The sequence below is a fragment of the Oncorhynchus nerka genome, linkage group LG4 (genome assembly GCF_034236695.1).
Source record: "Oncorhynchus nerka isolate Pitt River linkage group LG4, Oner_Uvic_2.0, whole genome shotgun sequence".
In the NCBI taxonomy this organism is placed as follows: Eukaryota; Metazoa; Chordata; class Actinopteri; order Salmoniformes; family Salmonidae; genus Oncorhynchus; species Oncorhynchus nerka.
Genome location: NC_088399.1, coordinates 60,847,044 through 60,865,789, shown reverse-complemented (window position 1 = coordinate 60,865,789; position 18,746 = coordinate 60,847,044). Strand labels below are relative to the sequence as shown.

Sequence of the window (18,746 nt, the reverse complement as noted above, 5' to 3'; positions counted from 1 at the left end):
GACCATGACAGCCTTTATAATAGAACGCTTGTGACCATGACAGCCTTTATAATAGAACGCTTGTGACTATGACAGCCTTTATAATACAGCGCTTGTGACCATGACAGCCTTTATAATAGAACGCTTGTGACCATGACAGCCTTTATAATACAGCGCTTGTGACCATGACAGCCTTTATAATACAGCGCTTGTGACCATGACAGCCTTTATAATACAGCGCTTGTGACCATGACAGCCTTTATAATACAGCGCTTGTGACCATGACAGCCTTTATAATACAGCGCTTGTGATTGCACTTGGGAAAAAAACATCTTAAAGTAGAAATAGAATGAAACAATGCTATATTATAGTGGCCACTACAGACATCGATCAAGTGCACAAGACTACATGTGTGCAAAATAATGTTCACAGAGTAAAAACAATTTATAATCCCCCTCACTCACACGTGTTACTGTGAAGTTCAACACAACAAAAACGATATCTTTGAGCTACACTGCACATTATTACATTGTACACTTACTGCCTGTGGACATCTGTTCTACAATGTGGCAGCAGAGCATGATACCCTTTGTTGGCATAATTGATCTCTTTCAGGCAGAGAGAACACCTGGCACACCCCTTTTTATCCACTGTATTTAAAGAGGGAAAGTGTGTGGTGTTCCTTTCACCTCTATAGTGGCATCCAGCTTAAGCCAGGCCCGGCATCAGCTACACTTGATTCCCGAATCCACTTGTTTAACAAGCAATGCCTCATCTTCACCTAATTCTCTCATTCTGAAAATGAACCACATACTGTAGAGGGAAAACATTAGTTAACAGATAGTTGTTAGTTCGTTAGCGAGTTAACTATTTTCACACAGATTGCCAGGGTCCAGTAAGCAGCTGACGCGTTATAACTTGAGGAACGGTGTTGTGCCCAAAATCTCCCCCCTGACAGAACCTCCCCCTTCGCGTGAACATGCAAGCACTCAATTCTGCATTGCTGCTACTTGCTTGCTAGTTGAGACTTCTGCTCTTCACTCTGTTGTCAGTTTAGCCTACATTTCACTGATCTTAGTAGCAGAAAGCTATTTTTTATTTGTGTCCTTTGATCGTGGGGAGGCACTAGTCATGTCTGCAGTTTTCGGTTTGGCTATTTGGCTATCAACTGTATTAGTCTATAAATACATCTCTTTGCCAAAATGCATCATCTCTCCTACTAGTCTTATTCGACTAGTAGTTGTTCTGAAATGTTTATATCTTGCCTACATTTTACACCCTCTGTTTAATATAACACACATACATGAATTATTTATTTTTGTTGCCTATCCTGACGTGAAGTTTGTTCTATAGAAAGTATTTGACACTGATATGTGCCACAGAAAGTACCTAACCCTAGCCACCCCCCCCTTCTAATTTCCTTAATCTTGTCACTAGAGTCAAATACTTTCTGTGAAACACAGAGTCGAATACTGATGTTGTTACGTTAGCTGTCTGACTTTATTAGCAAGCTAATTTTCACACCATATACTGAATTATTTGATCCATTAAGTTGGCTAATGTTGCTCAACATTACTCTGGCTAGCTAACAGAGAATTTGATCCAGCTAGCAAGATACTAATACTTGTTCCCTCACACCTTCACCTCAAATTTTCCAAATGCCAGTTGTTTTTCGGGTTACAGCTCATGAAGTACGCTTCATCACCTTCTCACCCCCGTCTCCGTGGTCCGGCTTCTCATCTAATGTTACCTCTTCCTTATCATTCAGGGGACGTGCTGCTGTAACCTTCTCACCCCCGTCTCCGTGGTCCGGCTTCTCACCTAATGTTACCTCTTCCTTATCGTTCAGGGGACGTGCTGCTGTAACCTTCTCACCCCCGTCTCCGTGGTCCGGCTTCTCACCTAATGTTACCTCTTCCTTATCGTTCAGGGGACGTGCTGCTGTAACCTTCTCACCCCCGTCTCCGTGGTCCGGCTTCTCACCTAATGTTACCTCTTCCTTATCGTTCAGGGGACGTGCTGCTGTAACCTTTTCACCCCCGTCTCCGTGGTCCGGCTTCTCACCTAATGTTACCTCTTCCTTATCGTTCAGGGGACGTGCTGCTGTATCCTTCTCACCCCCGTCTCCGTGGTCCGGCTTCTCACCTAATGTTACCTCTTCCTTATCGTTCAGGGGACGTGCTGCTGTATCCTTCTCACCCCCATCTCCGTGGTCCGGCTTCTCACCTAATGTTACCTCTTCCTTATCGTTCAGGGGACGTGCTGCTGTATCCTTCTCACCCCCGTCTCCGTGGTCCGGCTTCTCACCTAATGTTACCTCTTCCTTATCTTTCAGGGGACGTGCTGCTGTATCCTTCTCACCCCCGTCTCCGTGGTCCGGCTTCTCACCTAATGTTACCTCTTCCTTATAATTCAGGGGACGTGCTGCTGTAACTGGCAAGCTGTCTTTCCAGAGCGCGTACTGATGCTGTAACTAGTAAGTTGGTCGTCTCTTCTCTCTTCAGTCTCGTGCTGATACTGTAACTAGTAAGTTGGTCATCTCTTCTCTCTTCAGTCGCGTGCTGATACTGTAACTAGTAAGTTGGTCGTCTCTTCTCTCTTCAGTCGCGTGCTGATACTGTAACTAGTAAGTTGGTCGTCTCTTCTCTCTTCAGTCTCGTGCTGATACTGTAACTAGTAAGTTGGTCGTCTCTTCTCTCTTCAGTCGCGTGCTGATACTGTAACTAGTAAGTTGGTCGTCTCTTCTCTCTTCAGTCGCGTGCTGATGCTGTAACTAGTAAGTTGGTCATCTCTTCTCTCTTCAGTCGCGTGCTGATACTGTAACTAGTAAGTTGGTCGTCTCTTCTCTCTTCAGTCGCGTGCTGATACTGTAACTAGTAAGTTGGTCATCTCTTCTCTCTTCAGTCGCGTGCTGATGCTGTAACTAGTAAGTTGGTCATCTCTTCTCTCTTCAGTCGCGTGCTGATGCTGTAACTAGTAAGTTGGTCATCTCTTCTCTCTTCAGTCGCGTGCTGATGCTGTAACTAGTAAGTTGGTCATCTTTTCTCTCTTCAGTCGCGTGCTGATGCTGTAACTAGTAAGTTGGTCGTCTCTTCTCTCTTCAGTCGCGTGCTGATGCTGTAACTAGTAAGTTGGTCGTCTCTTCAGTCGCGTGCTGATGCTGTAACTAGTAAGTTGGTCGTCTCTTCTCTCTTCAGTCTCGTGCTGATGCTGTAACTAGTAAGTTGGTCGTCTCTTCTCTCTTCAGTCGCGTGCTGATGCTGTAACTAGTAAGTTGGTCGTCTCTTCTCTCTTCAGTCGCGTGCTGATGCTGTAACTAGTAAGTTGGTCGTCTCTTCTCTCTTCAGTTGCGTGCTGATGCTGTAACTAGCAAGTTGGTCGTCTCTTCAGTCGCGTGCTGATGCTGTAACTAGTAAGTTGGTCGTCTCTTCTCTCTTCAGTCTCGTGCTGATGCTGTAACTAGTAAGTTGGTCGTCTCTTCTCTCTTCAGTCGCGTGCTGATGCTGTAACTAGTAAGTTGGTCGTCTCTTCTCTCTTCAGTCGCGTGCTGATGCTGTAACTAGTAAGTTGGTCGTCTCTTCTCTCTTCAGTCGCGTGCTGATGCTGTAACTAGTAAGTCTCTTCAGTCGCGTGCTGATGCTGTAACTAGTAAGTTCTCGCGTCTCTTCTCTCTTCAGTCTCGTGCTGATGCTGTAACTAGTAAGTTGGTCGTCTCTTCTCTCTTCAGTCTCGTGCTGATGCTGTAACTAGTAAGTTGGTCGTCTCTTCTCTCTTCAGTCGCGTGCTGATACTGTAACTAGTAAGTTGGTCGTCTCTTCTCTCTTCAGTCGCGTGCTGCGCTGCATTCTGCTGTTATTTAAACGATTGGCTGAGCCTGATCACTTGTTCGCTTACAGCCATCCCCCCCAAAAAACATAGAATTTCACCAAAAGGTGACTAGTATACACCCACTGACGCGTTAGTTAGTTAACATCCCTGGTTATGAGGATAACTGAGTGAATCTTTGTAAGAATGCAGATATAGGCCATTCCGTGACCCTTGGATTTAGCCCCATCCAGCATTCATCTAGCATCCATACTGTTGGTACCATCCAGCGCACACACACACACACACACACACATTCACGAAGCCCTCCCCCCATACCCCCCCATGCCCTTACACAACCTGCATTTTGTAATTGGTCAGCACTAGAATCTAGAGCACGGTCACACACAGAGGCACGCACGCAAGTACACACTCCCAAGCAAACGCATTTTCATGCACGCACGCACACATGTACAGTACACACACTCCCTTACAAGCTCACACACACAAGCTTGCACACAAATACACCACAAAAACATACCTGCTCCTTTACCAAATCATGAATATTGGAGTAAAACATTTGGTGTGAAGAAGCCATCGTGATAGCTCTCCTTAATGACTTCACTGTGTGTGTGTGTGTTAGTTGATTGTGCCCCACCGTGGAACATCCAAAGTGCTGGCGTTCCATTTCCAAATGTGCATTAATACAAGCTCCATTCATAACGCATTGCATTTGCTTTCACTAATTAACAATTAGAGTACAAAACACACTCTCACTTCGAGGGCTTCCATTTCGTCTTTCCTCTGCATATGCAAATGAAACACTTAATTTTCCCTTTTTCCCCACAGCAGGTCGATGTTTGTGAAATATCAGCCGGCGAATGCAGACAAGTTGAATAAACATGAGTCATCAAATGTGTGAGAATGTATGGAGTCTGGGTCGGTGGTGGTGGTGGTGGGGGGGGGGGGTTGCTGGGTGTGTGTGACAGGGACACTTTGCTGAGTGCTTTTTTTAAAGCCTCTGGCTAATGGCTTTGTGAAGGGTGTGGATGAATATGAGATGGCCACACCGTGATGACGGGAATCTTTTAGCTAGCGCCGAGAGGAGAGGGGCGCTGAGCCCAGGGTGTGTGTGTCATCAGTTCAGAGTTTGTGTACAGTGTGCTTTTGAGCACTCCTTTGTCCTCAGACGTTCGTGGTGTTTCTGATTTGAGGGTAAAGGACGAGAATCAGGGTGATGTCCGCACAAGAATAGTAAACAAACAAAAATTGGACCAACTGGTGACATTTTGTTCGTCTCCCATAGGTCAAATGCTATTTCTAGGGGGTTTAGGGTTAAGGTTAGAATTAGGTTTAATGTTAGGAGCTAGGGTTAGTTTTAGGGTTAGGTTTTCGGATTAAGGTTAGGGTTAGGGAAAATAGTATTTTGAATTGGACTGAATTGTGTCCCCACAAGGTTAGTTATGCAAGACTGTGTGTGAACACAACTTCCACTGACCTGGCACGCTAGTTGACACGTTGACCTGTGTGTAGAACCTCTTGTTGGGCAGGAGCTCTGATACGCCATTGAGGGCCTCGACCGTCAACGTGTAGTTGGAGTTGGCCATGAGGTTGACCACGGTGACCGTGCGTTCGGTCAACCCACTCTGCTGGGGCATGAAGCCCACGCTGGCCCCGCACGGCTCACACTGCAGCCCCAGGCACCGGCGGCAGCCCACGCTGTAGGTCAGGTCTCCCCTGCCGCCCGTGTCCGTTGGCGCGCTCCACTCCAGGATCATGGTGGACTGCTTGAGGGTGTAGACCAAGTCTTTGGGAGGAGAGGGGGGGCCTGGGAGGGAGAATAAGTCACATTTAGTGCTCGTCTTATGGCCCCCGTATGATGTTTAAAAGTGTGAGGCATTTCTATGACATATGATTATTCTGTATGATGTACTTACTACCTACAGTGACACAGCAGGTTTTATTTTGCCTTTATTTAACCAGGTAAGTCACTGAGAACACATTCTCTTTTACAATAACGACCTGACCAAGATAACAGCGATATACCGTGCAGCAAAGCAGAAAAGTGAGGACGTAACAGACTAGGCACCAGTACATCAGACATCAGTATGAGGGAATGTATTTGAATTCAGCATTAAAACCAGTGGCAACCAATTACTACAGAACACTTCCCTGTGTAGTTCCATTCTCAAAGTGTAGCCCGCCCCAGAATGGTAGCTACGTGGTGTCATTGCGCTAGCACACATCTGGCTACGATGCCTACGTAATACCTTGATAGGATTGAGATGAGAAAGGGATTACGGGTGATGCATGGGAGGGGAGAAGAACAGAGAAAATAAGACTAGCCAAAGCAACTAAAGCCTGCCTGGTCTAGATGAAACGTGTGTGTCTATGACGACAGAACAAAGGAGCCGTAAGTGAGACATGTATAATATGCTGCTCGCCGACCATCTTTATTCACTCATGCGATTTCTAGACAGTCCCTGATCTACCGACCACCTCATCTTACGGCGGATTGAGAAATAAAATGGGGGGAAATCTATTAGTGATGGTGAAGTATAATGCTGTGTGTGTATACTGTGTGTGTATACGTGTGTGTATACGTGTGTGTGTGTGTGTCTGTGTGTGAGAGAGCGAGAGCGAGAGATAAAGGACTGCCTATTAGTTATTTAAGTCAACAGTCATGGCTGGAACAAATGCCTTGTTTACAAACCACAAATATGAATCGCCACAGAAAAGGTGGTTCGTGCTCGCGGAATGAGAATCCTCTCTGTTATGAAAAGGTGGTTCGTGCTCGCGGAATGAGAATCCTCTCTGTTATGAAAAGGTGGTTCGTGCTCGCGGAATGAGAATCCTCTCTGTTATGAAAAGGTGGTTCGTGCTCGCGGAATGAGAATCCTCTCTGTTATGAAAAGGTGAAAAACGACAGGTGCATCTCAATAGTCCTACATAGCTTCCTCTCTTCACCTGGTAGGAGGTTCTGACAATGGTCAACCACACTCATGCGCACGCAGAACGGTCACTTTCAAGGCCTTGCGCTATGACGCGGGGCTGTAACCGTGCATGTTTCAACACATGAACGGAACATCAAAGGTACTGGTCCATTAAAGAATATTGATGGTGTGTGTGTGTGTGTGTGTGTGAAACACTTGTGGGAAACTGACAATGTACACTATTTCTGTGGTAATAATGAACATGCAGGTGTAGAGGGGCGATAAACGCGTCAGTGGGTGTATACTGAATGCTCTCTCAGTGGGGTTATGTAACACGGTAACGGGCCTGTGGCCAGAAGTGGGGCACAGCTGTGGTGTGTGACATGCTCATCAGCGAGCAGCCCACCTTCACTTATTCATTAACACGTACCTGTACGCACACAGCCGGGCCTTCATAGCCTCGTCTCTCCTTCTCTTCCATCGCTCTCTCAAAGTTCCTCTTAATCTCCCTCTTCCCATCTATCATTCCTTCACAACTCTTCTCAGTTCTCCTCCCCCTCTCCATCTGTCTGTCCTCCCATCTGCCTGTCTCCACCTCTCCACACAATAGCTTGGTGGAGTCAGGAGATGGTCACAATTACGGAATCAATATTGTAATTAAATGTGGTAATTAAAGAGCTATAAATGCTATCCCCGACTGCCCCTGATCGATATGAAAGCACCGGGAATCAATATCGTGATTAAACCTTCTAATTACAGGGGTATAAAAATAAAAAACTGGAGCTGATCCGAGCCACGAATGAGCACACTTCATTTCTGCCCTCTGTGTTTTATTGTCTGGTACACTATAGAGCATATGATTCAAGAAGCTTATTAGGTGGATTAAATCAGGTGGCGTCTGTGTATTTAACCATCAACACTACAGAGGGTTAGATCAATACGGCTGCCCCTGGCGATATGGTATGGAATTGGCCTTGAATGTATGTGCGTCTTTGGAGGGGGAGTGTGGGGGAGAGGGGGTGAAAAGAGATTGGGTGACCAAGTGGGGGGAAGGCTAGAGGGAAGATTTCGGGTTGAGTGGAGGACTGATGGGTGAAGTATGAAGGGAATAGGGAGACGATAGAGGGATAAGGTGAAGGACGGGTGAAGGACAGTGGGATTGGGTTACCTGATGGATGGAGGGATGGGGTAGAGAGAGCGGGAGGGAGAGGGAATAATTAAGTGATGAGGTTAGGGAAGGGGAGGAGGGTTGAAGGGACAAGGTCAGTGGGAGGCGGGAGGGATTATGGTCAGAGAGGAAGTGAAGGAGAGAGAGAGAGAGAGACTGAGAAGAGGAATGACAGGGTTACATGGCTAGAGGAGAGGTGATATGACAGAGTGATATAGTCAGATGAGGAGTTGCATAGGAACAGGTGTGTATGTGCACGTCTTACGGGTGCAGGGGGCGGAGGGGTTGTCCAGGGGGGTCCTGAAGTGATCCTCCTCACACACACACACCACCGATCCTTCCTCCTCAGCCACACTGTTGGCCGGGCACGGAAAACACTCCTGCTGTCTGGATGACATCTTATATGAGCCAGGGGGACACGCTGAGAAAAAAAGATAAATATGCATTAAAAACACAGTACACAGTATTATTATATCAGTTGGTGTATGTTTTAAAACTGCTGTAACGTGCTGATAATGATTTAGCGGCATGGGGTACATACATTCAAGCTAATTATGTCTTCTGGGAGAGAGAGAGAGAGAGAGAGCGAGGACTAAGAGGAAGGAGGGAGGGGGAGAGAGGAGAGAAAGAGGAGAGCATATGAAAGATCTAGAGCAAGTTCAAGAAAGCCAAAGGGGGGGAGAGCGAGAGAGCGAGAGCGAGAGCGAGGGAGAGAGGGAGAGAGAGGGAGAGACACCGATTTTAGAAGGCGAGATTTGATGACTCAGCAGAGCTGTAAGGCTGAACAAAAACACATGATGTTGAGCCTCTAAGCTGAACATATGGTCAATGGAACTGGACCAGCTAGTCAGTACAGAACCAACACATGCTGTCCAATCTCTCTTCAGGCACCGAGCTGGTCAACCCCTTGACCTTTTTCCCCTTCTCCAATTCACTGTCATCTCCTCCCTTCTTTCTCGCGTGTTAACGGCTCCTGACAATTCCTTATTACACAACTCCGTTTAATTTGGGACTGGGGGCACGGAGAGAGGGAGATGGAGAGAGGGAGAGAGGGAGATGGAGAGATGGAGAGAGGGAGATGGAGAGAGGGAGATGGAGAGAGTGAGGCAGGGAAAAGAACGGTAGAAAAAGAGAGCGCGAGAGAGTGACGACACACACACACCGCACATGCACGCACGCCCGTTAGTACAGGCACGCACACAAACTATTTCCACTCTTTCTCACTGGGGTTCATTTTCCGCTTGCCATGCCAGAGCTCCGAGTGGTAATGTGTATGAAATCAGTTGAGCGCTGCTCTCCCCTCTGTCACCGGGTCCCCAACAACATTTCTACATTATCACCTTCAGCACGCTCTCTCTTCCCATTATGATCACCATCATATTCCTCTCTGCCGTTCCCTATCCTACTGCTAATGCACTGCGGTTAGATAATACATGTGGCTGTGAAGACAACCCGGCCCCAGCCTCAACGATGTCACCGTGTCTGACTGGAGGGTAAAGCCTGAATGGTGAATAGATGGTAGGTTTGGGTGTCACACACACACACACACACACACACGTAGACGCAACGCACACAATTTAAGACACACATGCCTCGAAGTCACACCGATTAGCCCTTTCAAACTCCCCAAGCTGGGACTGATGTGAAAGCGTGAGTGTGCAGGGCGTAGCGGTGTCTGTAAGAACCTTGTAATCGTCTGTCTAATGTCTTCCATTACACGAACACCGAACAGCCTGCTTTGTAGAGAACCCCTCTTTGGCTACAGTGCTGCAGAGGGCGAAGAAAAACATTGCTTCTGAAATGTCTGGACGTAGCTGCTCTGGCCATTTAGCATCTGAAATGGCTGGATGTAGCTGCTCTGGCCATTTAGCATCTGAAATGGCTGGATGTAGCTGCTCTGGCCATTTAGCATCTGAAATGGCTGGATGTAGCTGCTCTGGCCATTTAGCATCTGAAATGGCTGGATGTAGCTGCTCTGGCCATTTAGCATCTGAAATGGCTGGATGTAGCTGCTCTGGCCATTTAGCATCTGAAATGGCTGGATGTAGCTGCTCTGGCCATTTAGCATCTGAAATGGCTAGATGTAGCTGCTCTGGCCATTTAGCTAGCTTGCGGTTGCTAGTTCATTTGTCCTGGGATATAAACATTGGGTTGTCACTTTACCTGAAATGCGCAAGGTCCTCTACTCTGACAATTAATCCACAGATAAAAGGGTAAACCGAGTTTGTTTAACATAATCTTTCCTCCAGGTTTCTTCGGACTTTATATGGTGGTTGGCAATCAATTTAAGGTGCATTACCACTACCGGACTGGAGTGTGGACCTCAGTTCATCTGATGCAGAAAAACTAATCCATGCTTTTGTCACTTCTAGATTAGACTACTACAATGCTCTACTTTCTGGCTACTCAGATAAAGCCCTAAATAAAACTTCAGTTAGTGCTAAACATGTTTTGCTAGAATCTTGAATAGAACCCCCAAAAAGTTATCATATTACTCCAGTTCTAACCTGTCTGATTTCAAGGTTTTACTGTTAACCTACAAAGCATTACATGGGCTTGCTCCTACCTCTCTCCCCGATTCGGTCCTGCCGTGCATAACTAAGTACACTACGATCATAAGATGCAGGCCTCCTTATTGTCCCTAGAATTTGTAAGCAAACAGCTGGAGGCAGGGTTTTCTCCTATAGAGTTCCATTTTCACAGAATGGTCTGCCCACTGACACAGTCGCCAGGTGTACAGTGTTTCCTCTGACACATTGGTGCGGCTGGCTTCCGGGTTAAGCGAGCAGTGTGTCAAGAAGCAGTGCGACTTGGCGGGGTCGTGTTTCGGAAGATGCACTGCTCTCGACCTTCGCCTCTCCTGAGGCTGAACGGGAGTTGCAGAGATGGGACAGGACTGTAACTACCAATTGGATATCACAAAATTGGGAAGAAAAAAGGCCACAAAATTTTTTTATTTTTATTGAAGACTCATCTCTTCAGTAGGTCCCATGATGAAGTGTAGTCTGGCCCAGGGGTCGAAGGTGGGCGGAAAGGCACTGGAGCGACGAACCGCCCTTGCTGTCTCTGCATGGCCGGTTCCCCTCTCCACTGGGATACTCTGCCTCGGACCCCATTACAGGGGCTGAGTCATTGGCTTACTGGTGCTCTTCCAAGCCGTCCCTAGGAGGGGTGCGTCACTTGAGTGGGTTGAGTCACTGACGTGATCTTCCTGTCCGGGTTGGCGTCCCCTCGGGTTCGTGCCATGGGGGAGATCTTCGTGGGCTATACTCAGCCTTGTCGCAGTGTAGTAAGTGGTTTGCGGATATCCCTCTAGTGGTGTGGGGGTTATAACCTCCCTGGTTGGCCCAGTCCGGGGGTATCGTCGGACGGTCCCACAGTGTCTCCCGACCCATCCTGTCTCAGCCTCCAGTATCTATGCTGCAATAGTTTGTGTTATGGGGCTAGAGTCAGTCTGTTATATCTGGTGTAATTCTCCTGTCTTATCCGGTGTCCTGTGTGAATTTAAGTATGCTCCCTGTAGTGGCTTCCTTTAGTCTTTACCATAGCCACTGCCCAAGCCTGAAGCGGGGTTGTTTGGTACGCATACAGTCCACAGTCAAGGTTTCCAAACGGCCAAACATTCAATGACATCCAGGGATATGGTGCAACAAAAATGTTTATTCTTCTTATATCTAACAAATAAGTGATTCTTCAATCAACTTGAAGCATAGAATACTTTATATGGAAAATACATATTATGACCTGTCTGTATGTCTGTATGGTCAAAAAACTATACCGCTCCCGCATCTAGCAAGGACTCTTCTCTCCCGAAGGCCCAACTTCCTGCCTTTATCCTAACACACTTACCACAATACAATGAATAGGCAAGAGGGGGGGCCAAAAACTAAGTTACACTAACAACAAATGAATATATCTCAATCAGGTAAATATAAATCATAAAGGTACGTACCTAATATTTCATCATTTACATTCATATTTAATATATTTACACAAATATACATGGAGCTCCAAATGTTCGGTCTTTTATACAAATATGTCCAAATCGGCTCTAACACTCCCTCTAATTCTCTCTCTTTCCCGGAGGACCTGAACCCTAAGACCATGCCTCAGGACTACCTGGCCTGATGACTCCTCACTGTCCCCAGTCTACCTGGTCGGCTATGAAAAGCCAACTGACATTTACTCCGGAGGTGCTGACCTGTTGCACCCTCTACAACCGCTGTGATTATTATTATCTGACCCTGCTGGTCATCTATGAACGTTTGAACATCTTGGCCATGTACTGTTATAATCTCCACCCGGCACAACCAGAAGAGGACTGGCCACCCCTCAGAGCCTGGTTCCTCTCTAGGTTTCTTCCTAGGTTCCTGCCTTTCTAGGGAGAAATTCCTAGCCACCGTGCTTCTACATCTGCATTGGAGTTTAAGGCTGGGTTTCTGTATAGCACTTTGTGACATCTATCAATCAATCAATCACCCACGTGGGTATAAAACCAATGAGGAGATGGGAGAGGGGGGACTTGCAGCGCATCAAGCGTCAGAAATTCTATTTTAGAGCCTGGCTAAGCAGACACTCGTTGACGTGTGGGAGCAGTCTGGGTGCAATGATTGAATAACGTGTGTATACATTTACGCAACGCGAGCGGTGTGGTCAGCATGTTACAGTAATGTGGTTTGAATGGCAGGAAGTCAAGACAAATGTGGTACCTCGATAGCCAAAATGGCCGTCTTTTGCCACGCGCTTTTTTGACGGGGGGGGGGGGGTATGCATTTAATCAGTACACCTTTGCTATGTTTGAATGGTTGGAAGTCAAGACAGAAAGCTGTACCAGTCTCTATACAGTAGCTTGGCCCAAATAGAAGGTTTTTGTCAACAAGGTTGTGTCAGTCAGAGCCAACTGCCAATAGGTAAGAGACACTCCCAGAAGGACCCACTAGGGATATTGGACAGAAACAACACTGGCAATCTGGGACTGTATTCATTGCATTGTTGCTTTCCCCTCTACCTTTAGACGAGTGCCATGGCGTTTCAGCTGAAAAGCAGACGAGAGCGAGAGCGAGAGAGAGATAGAGAGAGAGCTACAGCAGAGCCTGGACCTGCTAGAGCAGTACAGTCAGACCTCGGCCCGGCAGTAAACCCCCAAAAGATCCAGATCTCAGGGAATTAGACCAAAGTTCTCAATTGGTTCACAAAACCTGTTCTACTAACACACTGAAGCCTCAAGACCAGAGCATCCAATCAATCAGAATAAAACAAATTACAGTGCTTATTGGAAAACCAGCACAAAGCAAAATGCAGTGCTATCTGGCCCTAAATCGACAGTACACCATTGCAAACTATTTGACCATGGTTACTGATCAAAACCTTAGAAAAACCTTGACAAAGTACAGGCTCAGTGAGCACAGCATTGCCATTGAGAAAGGTAGACACAGGAAAACCTGTCTCCCTGTAGAGGAAAGGCTGTGCAACCACTGCACAACAGCAGAACCTGAGACAGAGCTGTATTTCCTGAAAAAATGTAAAAATATGTAATTTGCCCAAATTTGAAACCTTTATTCAAGGTTTCAAAGACCTCTGGTGAGAGTAGGCTACCCGCCCTGTTGGGGGAGAACGCAGAGAGCTGTGGGTTGGCAGCGCACTACATTACTGCCTGCCATAAGATGAGGGACAGTGTCTGACGGACCAATCAACCTGCACATGTCCTCTACTGTATGCTTATTTTGACCCTTGGTTATTGTTGTCTTGATGACAATTTTGATTCTTATTATTTTAATATTGTAAATATCCAAAGTAAGCGTTGGCAATATGAATATTGTTATGTCATGCCAATAAAGAAAATTGAATAGAAAAATTGAGAGGGAAAGAGAGAGAGAGGGAAAGAGGGAGAGAGAGAGAGAGAGGGAAAGAGGGAGGGAGAGAGAGAGAGGGAAAGAGGGAGGGAGAGAGAGAGAGAGGGAAAGAGGGAGAGAGAGAGAGAGGGAAAGAGGGAGAGAGAGAGAGGGAAAGAGGGAGAGAGAGAGAGGGAAAGAGGGAGAGAGAGGGAAAGAGGGAGGGAGAGGGAAAGAGGGAGGAGAGAGAGAGAGGGAGAGAGAGAGGGAAAGAGGGGAGAGAGAGAGGGAAAGAGGGAGAGAGAGGGAAAGAGGGAGGGAGAGAGAGAGAGAGAGGGAAAGAGGGAGGGAGAGAGAGAGAGGGAAAGAGGGAGAGAGAGAGAGGGAAAGAGGGAAAGAGGGAGAGAGAGGGAGAGAGAGAGAGGGAAAGAGAATGTGAAAGAGAGAAAGAGGGAGAGAGAGAGAGAAAACGGCACACAGCTGGGCCAGAACAGCTGGCTGCCCAACTTGTCAATTTGTCCTGCGTGCTGTGCAAGAAGCTTGATTAACCGGGACATGGAAAGTCTATCTACCACACACACACACACACCTCCTCAAGGTGTAATAACACTGATGTATAACGGTGGGTCGTGCCAAGTCCCTCTAGGGGAGAAGAGAAGACGCAGCACAGCACACAGGGAGGAGGAATAGAGAGAGCCCTCGGCTAACAGCACGTAAGCACAGGGAAAGATCAAAAGGAAAGAGAAGTGAGGGAAAAGGGGTCATGCACAGCTCAAGCAGAGAGAACGAGTGGGAGAGAGGTAGAGAGTGAGTCGTCAGCACACCAGGATAGAGAGAGAAAGATCATTCTGTTTCCTGAAGTTGTAATAATACAGGCTCTGCCAACTGCCTGGTGGCTAAATATACAGATACTGTCTAGCGAAGAGAAAGAGATGCTTAGCAGCATCTACAATGCCAGTAGTGGAGGATGTTATGGAGGAGGCAGTCACACAGAGGGAGCGTAGAGGGGTCAAACGCACACCCACCCACACACACCACTGTATTCACATTGCTGTCAATACTCCTGGATGGGTTGGCACTGGTGTCCATTTTCCAAGCCGTTAGCAAGGAGCCCTTGGACTATACACTGTGTAGTGGTCCTCTGTCACTCAGTTGGTAGAGCAAGGCGCTTGCAACGCCACGATAGTGGGCTTGATTCCCGGGACCACCCATAGGTAAAATGTATGCACGCGCCAAGCTAAACGGCACATAGCATTAGCAAACAGCTTGGAATAATAAGTCAAAATGTGGCTGCCTACACACACTATGCAAAACAAAACAGAATCATTCGATGGGTGACAAATACACACACAAAAAAGAGCAACCATATTTATGGTTTTTATGTTTGGTTTCAGGTGAATAGCTTTACAAATGCCCCGTCTTTCACATTTCAGTGCTCCCCCTCACCCAGTCTCCCCTCACCCCTCTTATCTTTCTCTCCCTCACTCTCGCTCTCATTGCACATTAATAAATCATGAAGCACTTAATACAGTAAATGCAAGCAATGAATTGTTTCTGTGCCTTTCTGACAGGAGGTATTAATGAATATTAATGAGGCTAAAAGAGGTTTGCTTTGCATACGCACACACGCCAAGACACACACACGCCAAGACACACACACACACACACACACACACACACACACCCCAAATGGCCGTCATTATTTCAGGCCATCATTTTGCTCTGTCTTATATTCAAATGTCAGGGTTAGATTTGCAGGCGGAAGGAGGGATGGAGGGAGAGAGGGAGGGGGGGTGGAATCAATAATTTATGGCCCCATATTCAGATTACTTGCTCTCTGCTGCTAATGCTAATTGATGAATGGGATAAATCACCATTCCGGGGCGAGGAAGAGGGACATTTTAAAGGTCCTGGGGATCAAACAGACAGATGGCTGGGGAGGAATGACTGATCACAGTCACACCTAGTGCTAATGGAGGGGACATGCTGGATGTAGCACTGTACAATGACCGCGGCAACGCATAACCCAACCTACAGTCTGGCGGTCACCGGGACAACGAGCGAAAGCCGCCGCGTTCTCAGCACAAACTGGCGGCTACAACAACACAGCAGATCTCTAAAGCCGCAACGATGACGTCGCAAACCGTGTTACGTCATCCACACGAGCAGCACCTTCACAATCAAAGAGGACGTCTGCAGCAAGACGTCATCATGGTAATCAAAGGCCTTTCCAAGCAGCCTGGGGGAGGGAGGGGGGGAAGAGAGACCTATTGCCACAAGAAAAGGTCAACCAGTGAAGAACAAACACTATTGTAAATACAACCCATATTTATACTTATTTATTTTCCCTTTTGTACTTTAACCATTTGTACATTGTTCATTTGTTTTTGTTTATTATCTTCCTCACTTGCTTTGGCAATGTTAACATGTGTTTCCCATGGCAATAAAGCCTCTTGAATTGATATCTATCACACACACACACACACACACACACAGGTTCTGAAGGGAGATGCTGTTTACAAAGTTTAAGACTCCGACTTATACCTCCTCTCCCAGACTCCTCTTGTTTCTCTCCTCCCTACCTCCACTCTAACTCACCTCCCCCACCTCTCATCTCAGTCTTTTACGCTACTCTACTTTGATGACACAAACTAAGTCCAGGAGAGATACTTGCTTAGTGTAAAGAGACGGATGTAGATGAAAATCTTTCAGGAGATGTCTCCCACAGACACCTACACCGTATATACCCCCCTCTGACTGGTACAGTGGAAAGACAACGGCTCTGTCACACCTCATGTCCCTGTGAGAATGACCTTAATACCAGTAGACAGACTTTTTGCTCTCGGAGCCGAATTGAACATGAAAGGCTTTTAAAAACAGCCACACGTTTGTTAAATCACTGGCATTAATCAATTGTGCAACACCATACGCATATGTGATATGATTCATTTGACAATAAAAACAACATCTATACAACCACACGTGGATACAATGCATTTAAAAATCATAGAGGATAAAACTAAAAAAGCTTAGAAACGCATTTCCATTGTGGTCCTCTTGTTAACAAAATACATAATTCATCAATGAACAACAAATGAAAGGTGGAAAACAAATGGAGTTGAGGCAGTTTGGTACAGTCAGTATGGCTTGAGAGGAGGGTGTGTTGATGGTACAGTAGAGCCAGGGAGAAACCCAGTCTGTCGGACAAGCCAGGAGCTCTTCATCGAGGCCCGTGGCTTTGTCCGACGTTCCCAGTTCCTCCGTAAGGTAGCCTCTCCTCCGTAAGGTAGCCTCTCCTCCGTAAGGTAGCCGATCCTCATAAGGTAGCCGATCCTCATAAGGTAGCCGATCCTCATAAGGTAGCCGATCCTCATAAGGTAGCCGATCCTCATAAGGTAGCCGATCCTCATAAGGTAGCCGATCCTCCGTAAGGTAGCCGATCCTCCGTAAGGTAGCCGATCCTCCGTAAGGTAGCCGATCCTCCGTCGCCGACAGTGCAGAACCCACCTGGGTGATGCTTCGGCTGCAGTAAAGCGGCAGAAAATCAACCACACGTCAGCAGTGATCAGGAACAGTCCCTCTGCCTCTCGGACATCTCAGACACTGCAGGCCCCACCTTCTAACCCGCAGGTGAAACAAAAAAGCCTGGAGCTGCTGCTGCGTTACATTAGCCATCCCGCTAGCCAGGAAAGGCAAACAAACGGACTGAACGTCGTAACTTTGACATTGAAGACCACAATATTTATCTGAACAAAACAGATTTATGAAAAATAAAAAGCTTATTATATATTTTTTAAACACTTACAAATGCTTAAATATTTACAAAATGTACATGTCTGCCTAGGTGACCTCACAGCACCATGCCAACCACAGAACTATGTTCATTTAAGCAATAATGCCCAAGGAGGTGTGGTATATTGGCCATATACCACAAACCTCTGAGGTGCTTTATTGCTATTATAAACTGTTTACCAATGCAATTAGAGCAGTAAAAATAAAGGTTTTGTCATACCCATGATATACGGTCTGATATACCGTGGCTTTAAGCCAATCAGCATTCAGGGCTCGAACCACCCAGTTTATAATATGAAGCAGAATTGTGGCTTTGGACAAAACACATCCAAGGCTAGAGTAAACACTGAGAAAAGTTTCAAATCGGATGTTGATGAGAGATAGATCTCGCTAGACATAATCTACTAATGTAAATCCACCCACTCAGTCGCTCTCCCTCCCTTTGTCACAGCCTCCTCTATGCCTCACACTTTCTTCCTCCCACTACCCCCCCCCCGTCTCTCATTTCCCTGGGCTTATCTGCGTGTGGTGGAACAATGGGATGATGGCAGACGAGGGCTTCAATTACAGGATATTACACCGCTCTTCTTTCTCCTCTCATCCCTCTCTCCATCCTAATCACACTAAACAATTACCGGGACTTCAGTATAAAGAGGGATGCACTCATTTTGGTTCTCTCGCTCCCTCTCTCTCACACTTTCCATCAGTCCTTATCATGCTCTTCATCTCTCGCTTTACCTTTTCCCATCCTCTCTCCATCTCGCTTTCTCTCCCCATCTTGCCCTTTCCAACTCTCTTTCTGTATAGCATTCCTCATCAGTACCAGTCATTCAGTTGGCTACAGCCCCAGCCATCCCATGCAGTCCCTGCTCACTGAAGGGCTCTTTGTGATATCCCCCTCTCCCCTCGACCTTCATTCAACGTTCCATTCATCTATTGCTTTCCAGACCCATCTGTCCCTTGCTTCTACTCCTCCATCCCTCAGTCTAACTCAGTCCCTTCATTGGATTAGAGATTATCAAGAGAGCTCCATGTTCTTATGAACCGAGTCCTGGACTGCACATCTTAGCTAAATGGCTCTGCCCCCCTCTACGCTCCATTCATTTGTTCATGCCTCCCTCATCCATCTATCAGTTTCCCCTTTTAAAGCATCTTTTCATTTGATAAGTGTTCTTATCTAACCATGTGGCAGAGGTCCCTGCCGTCTTTGGGCCGAGTCAATGTGTGTGCGTCATTCAA

At 46.7% G+C, this 18,746-nt stretch overlaps 1 protein-coding gene across 1 annotated transcript in view; it reads right to left on the bottom strand.

Annotated features, from left to right (window-relative positions):
- The window catches only part of LOC115128306 (ephrin type-A receptor 7-like), a 213,325-nt gene that overhangs the window by 53,417 nt on the left and 141,162 nt on the right, over positions 1–18,746 (bottom strand). Inside the window, exons 4-5 of the mRNA XM_029658034.2 lie at positions 8,150–8,305; positions 5,282–5,611 (exon numbers count right to left, since the gene is read on the bottom strand). Of these exons, the coding sequence (XP_029513894.1) occupies positions 5,282–5,611; positions 8,150–8,305 (486 nt within the window). The remainder of the gene's footprint in view (positions 1–5,281; positions 5,612–8,149; positions 8,306–18,746) is intronic.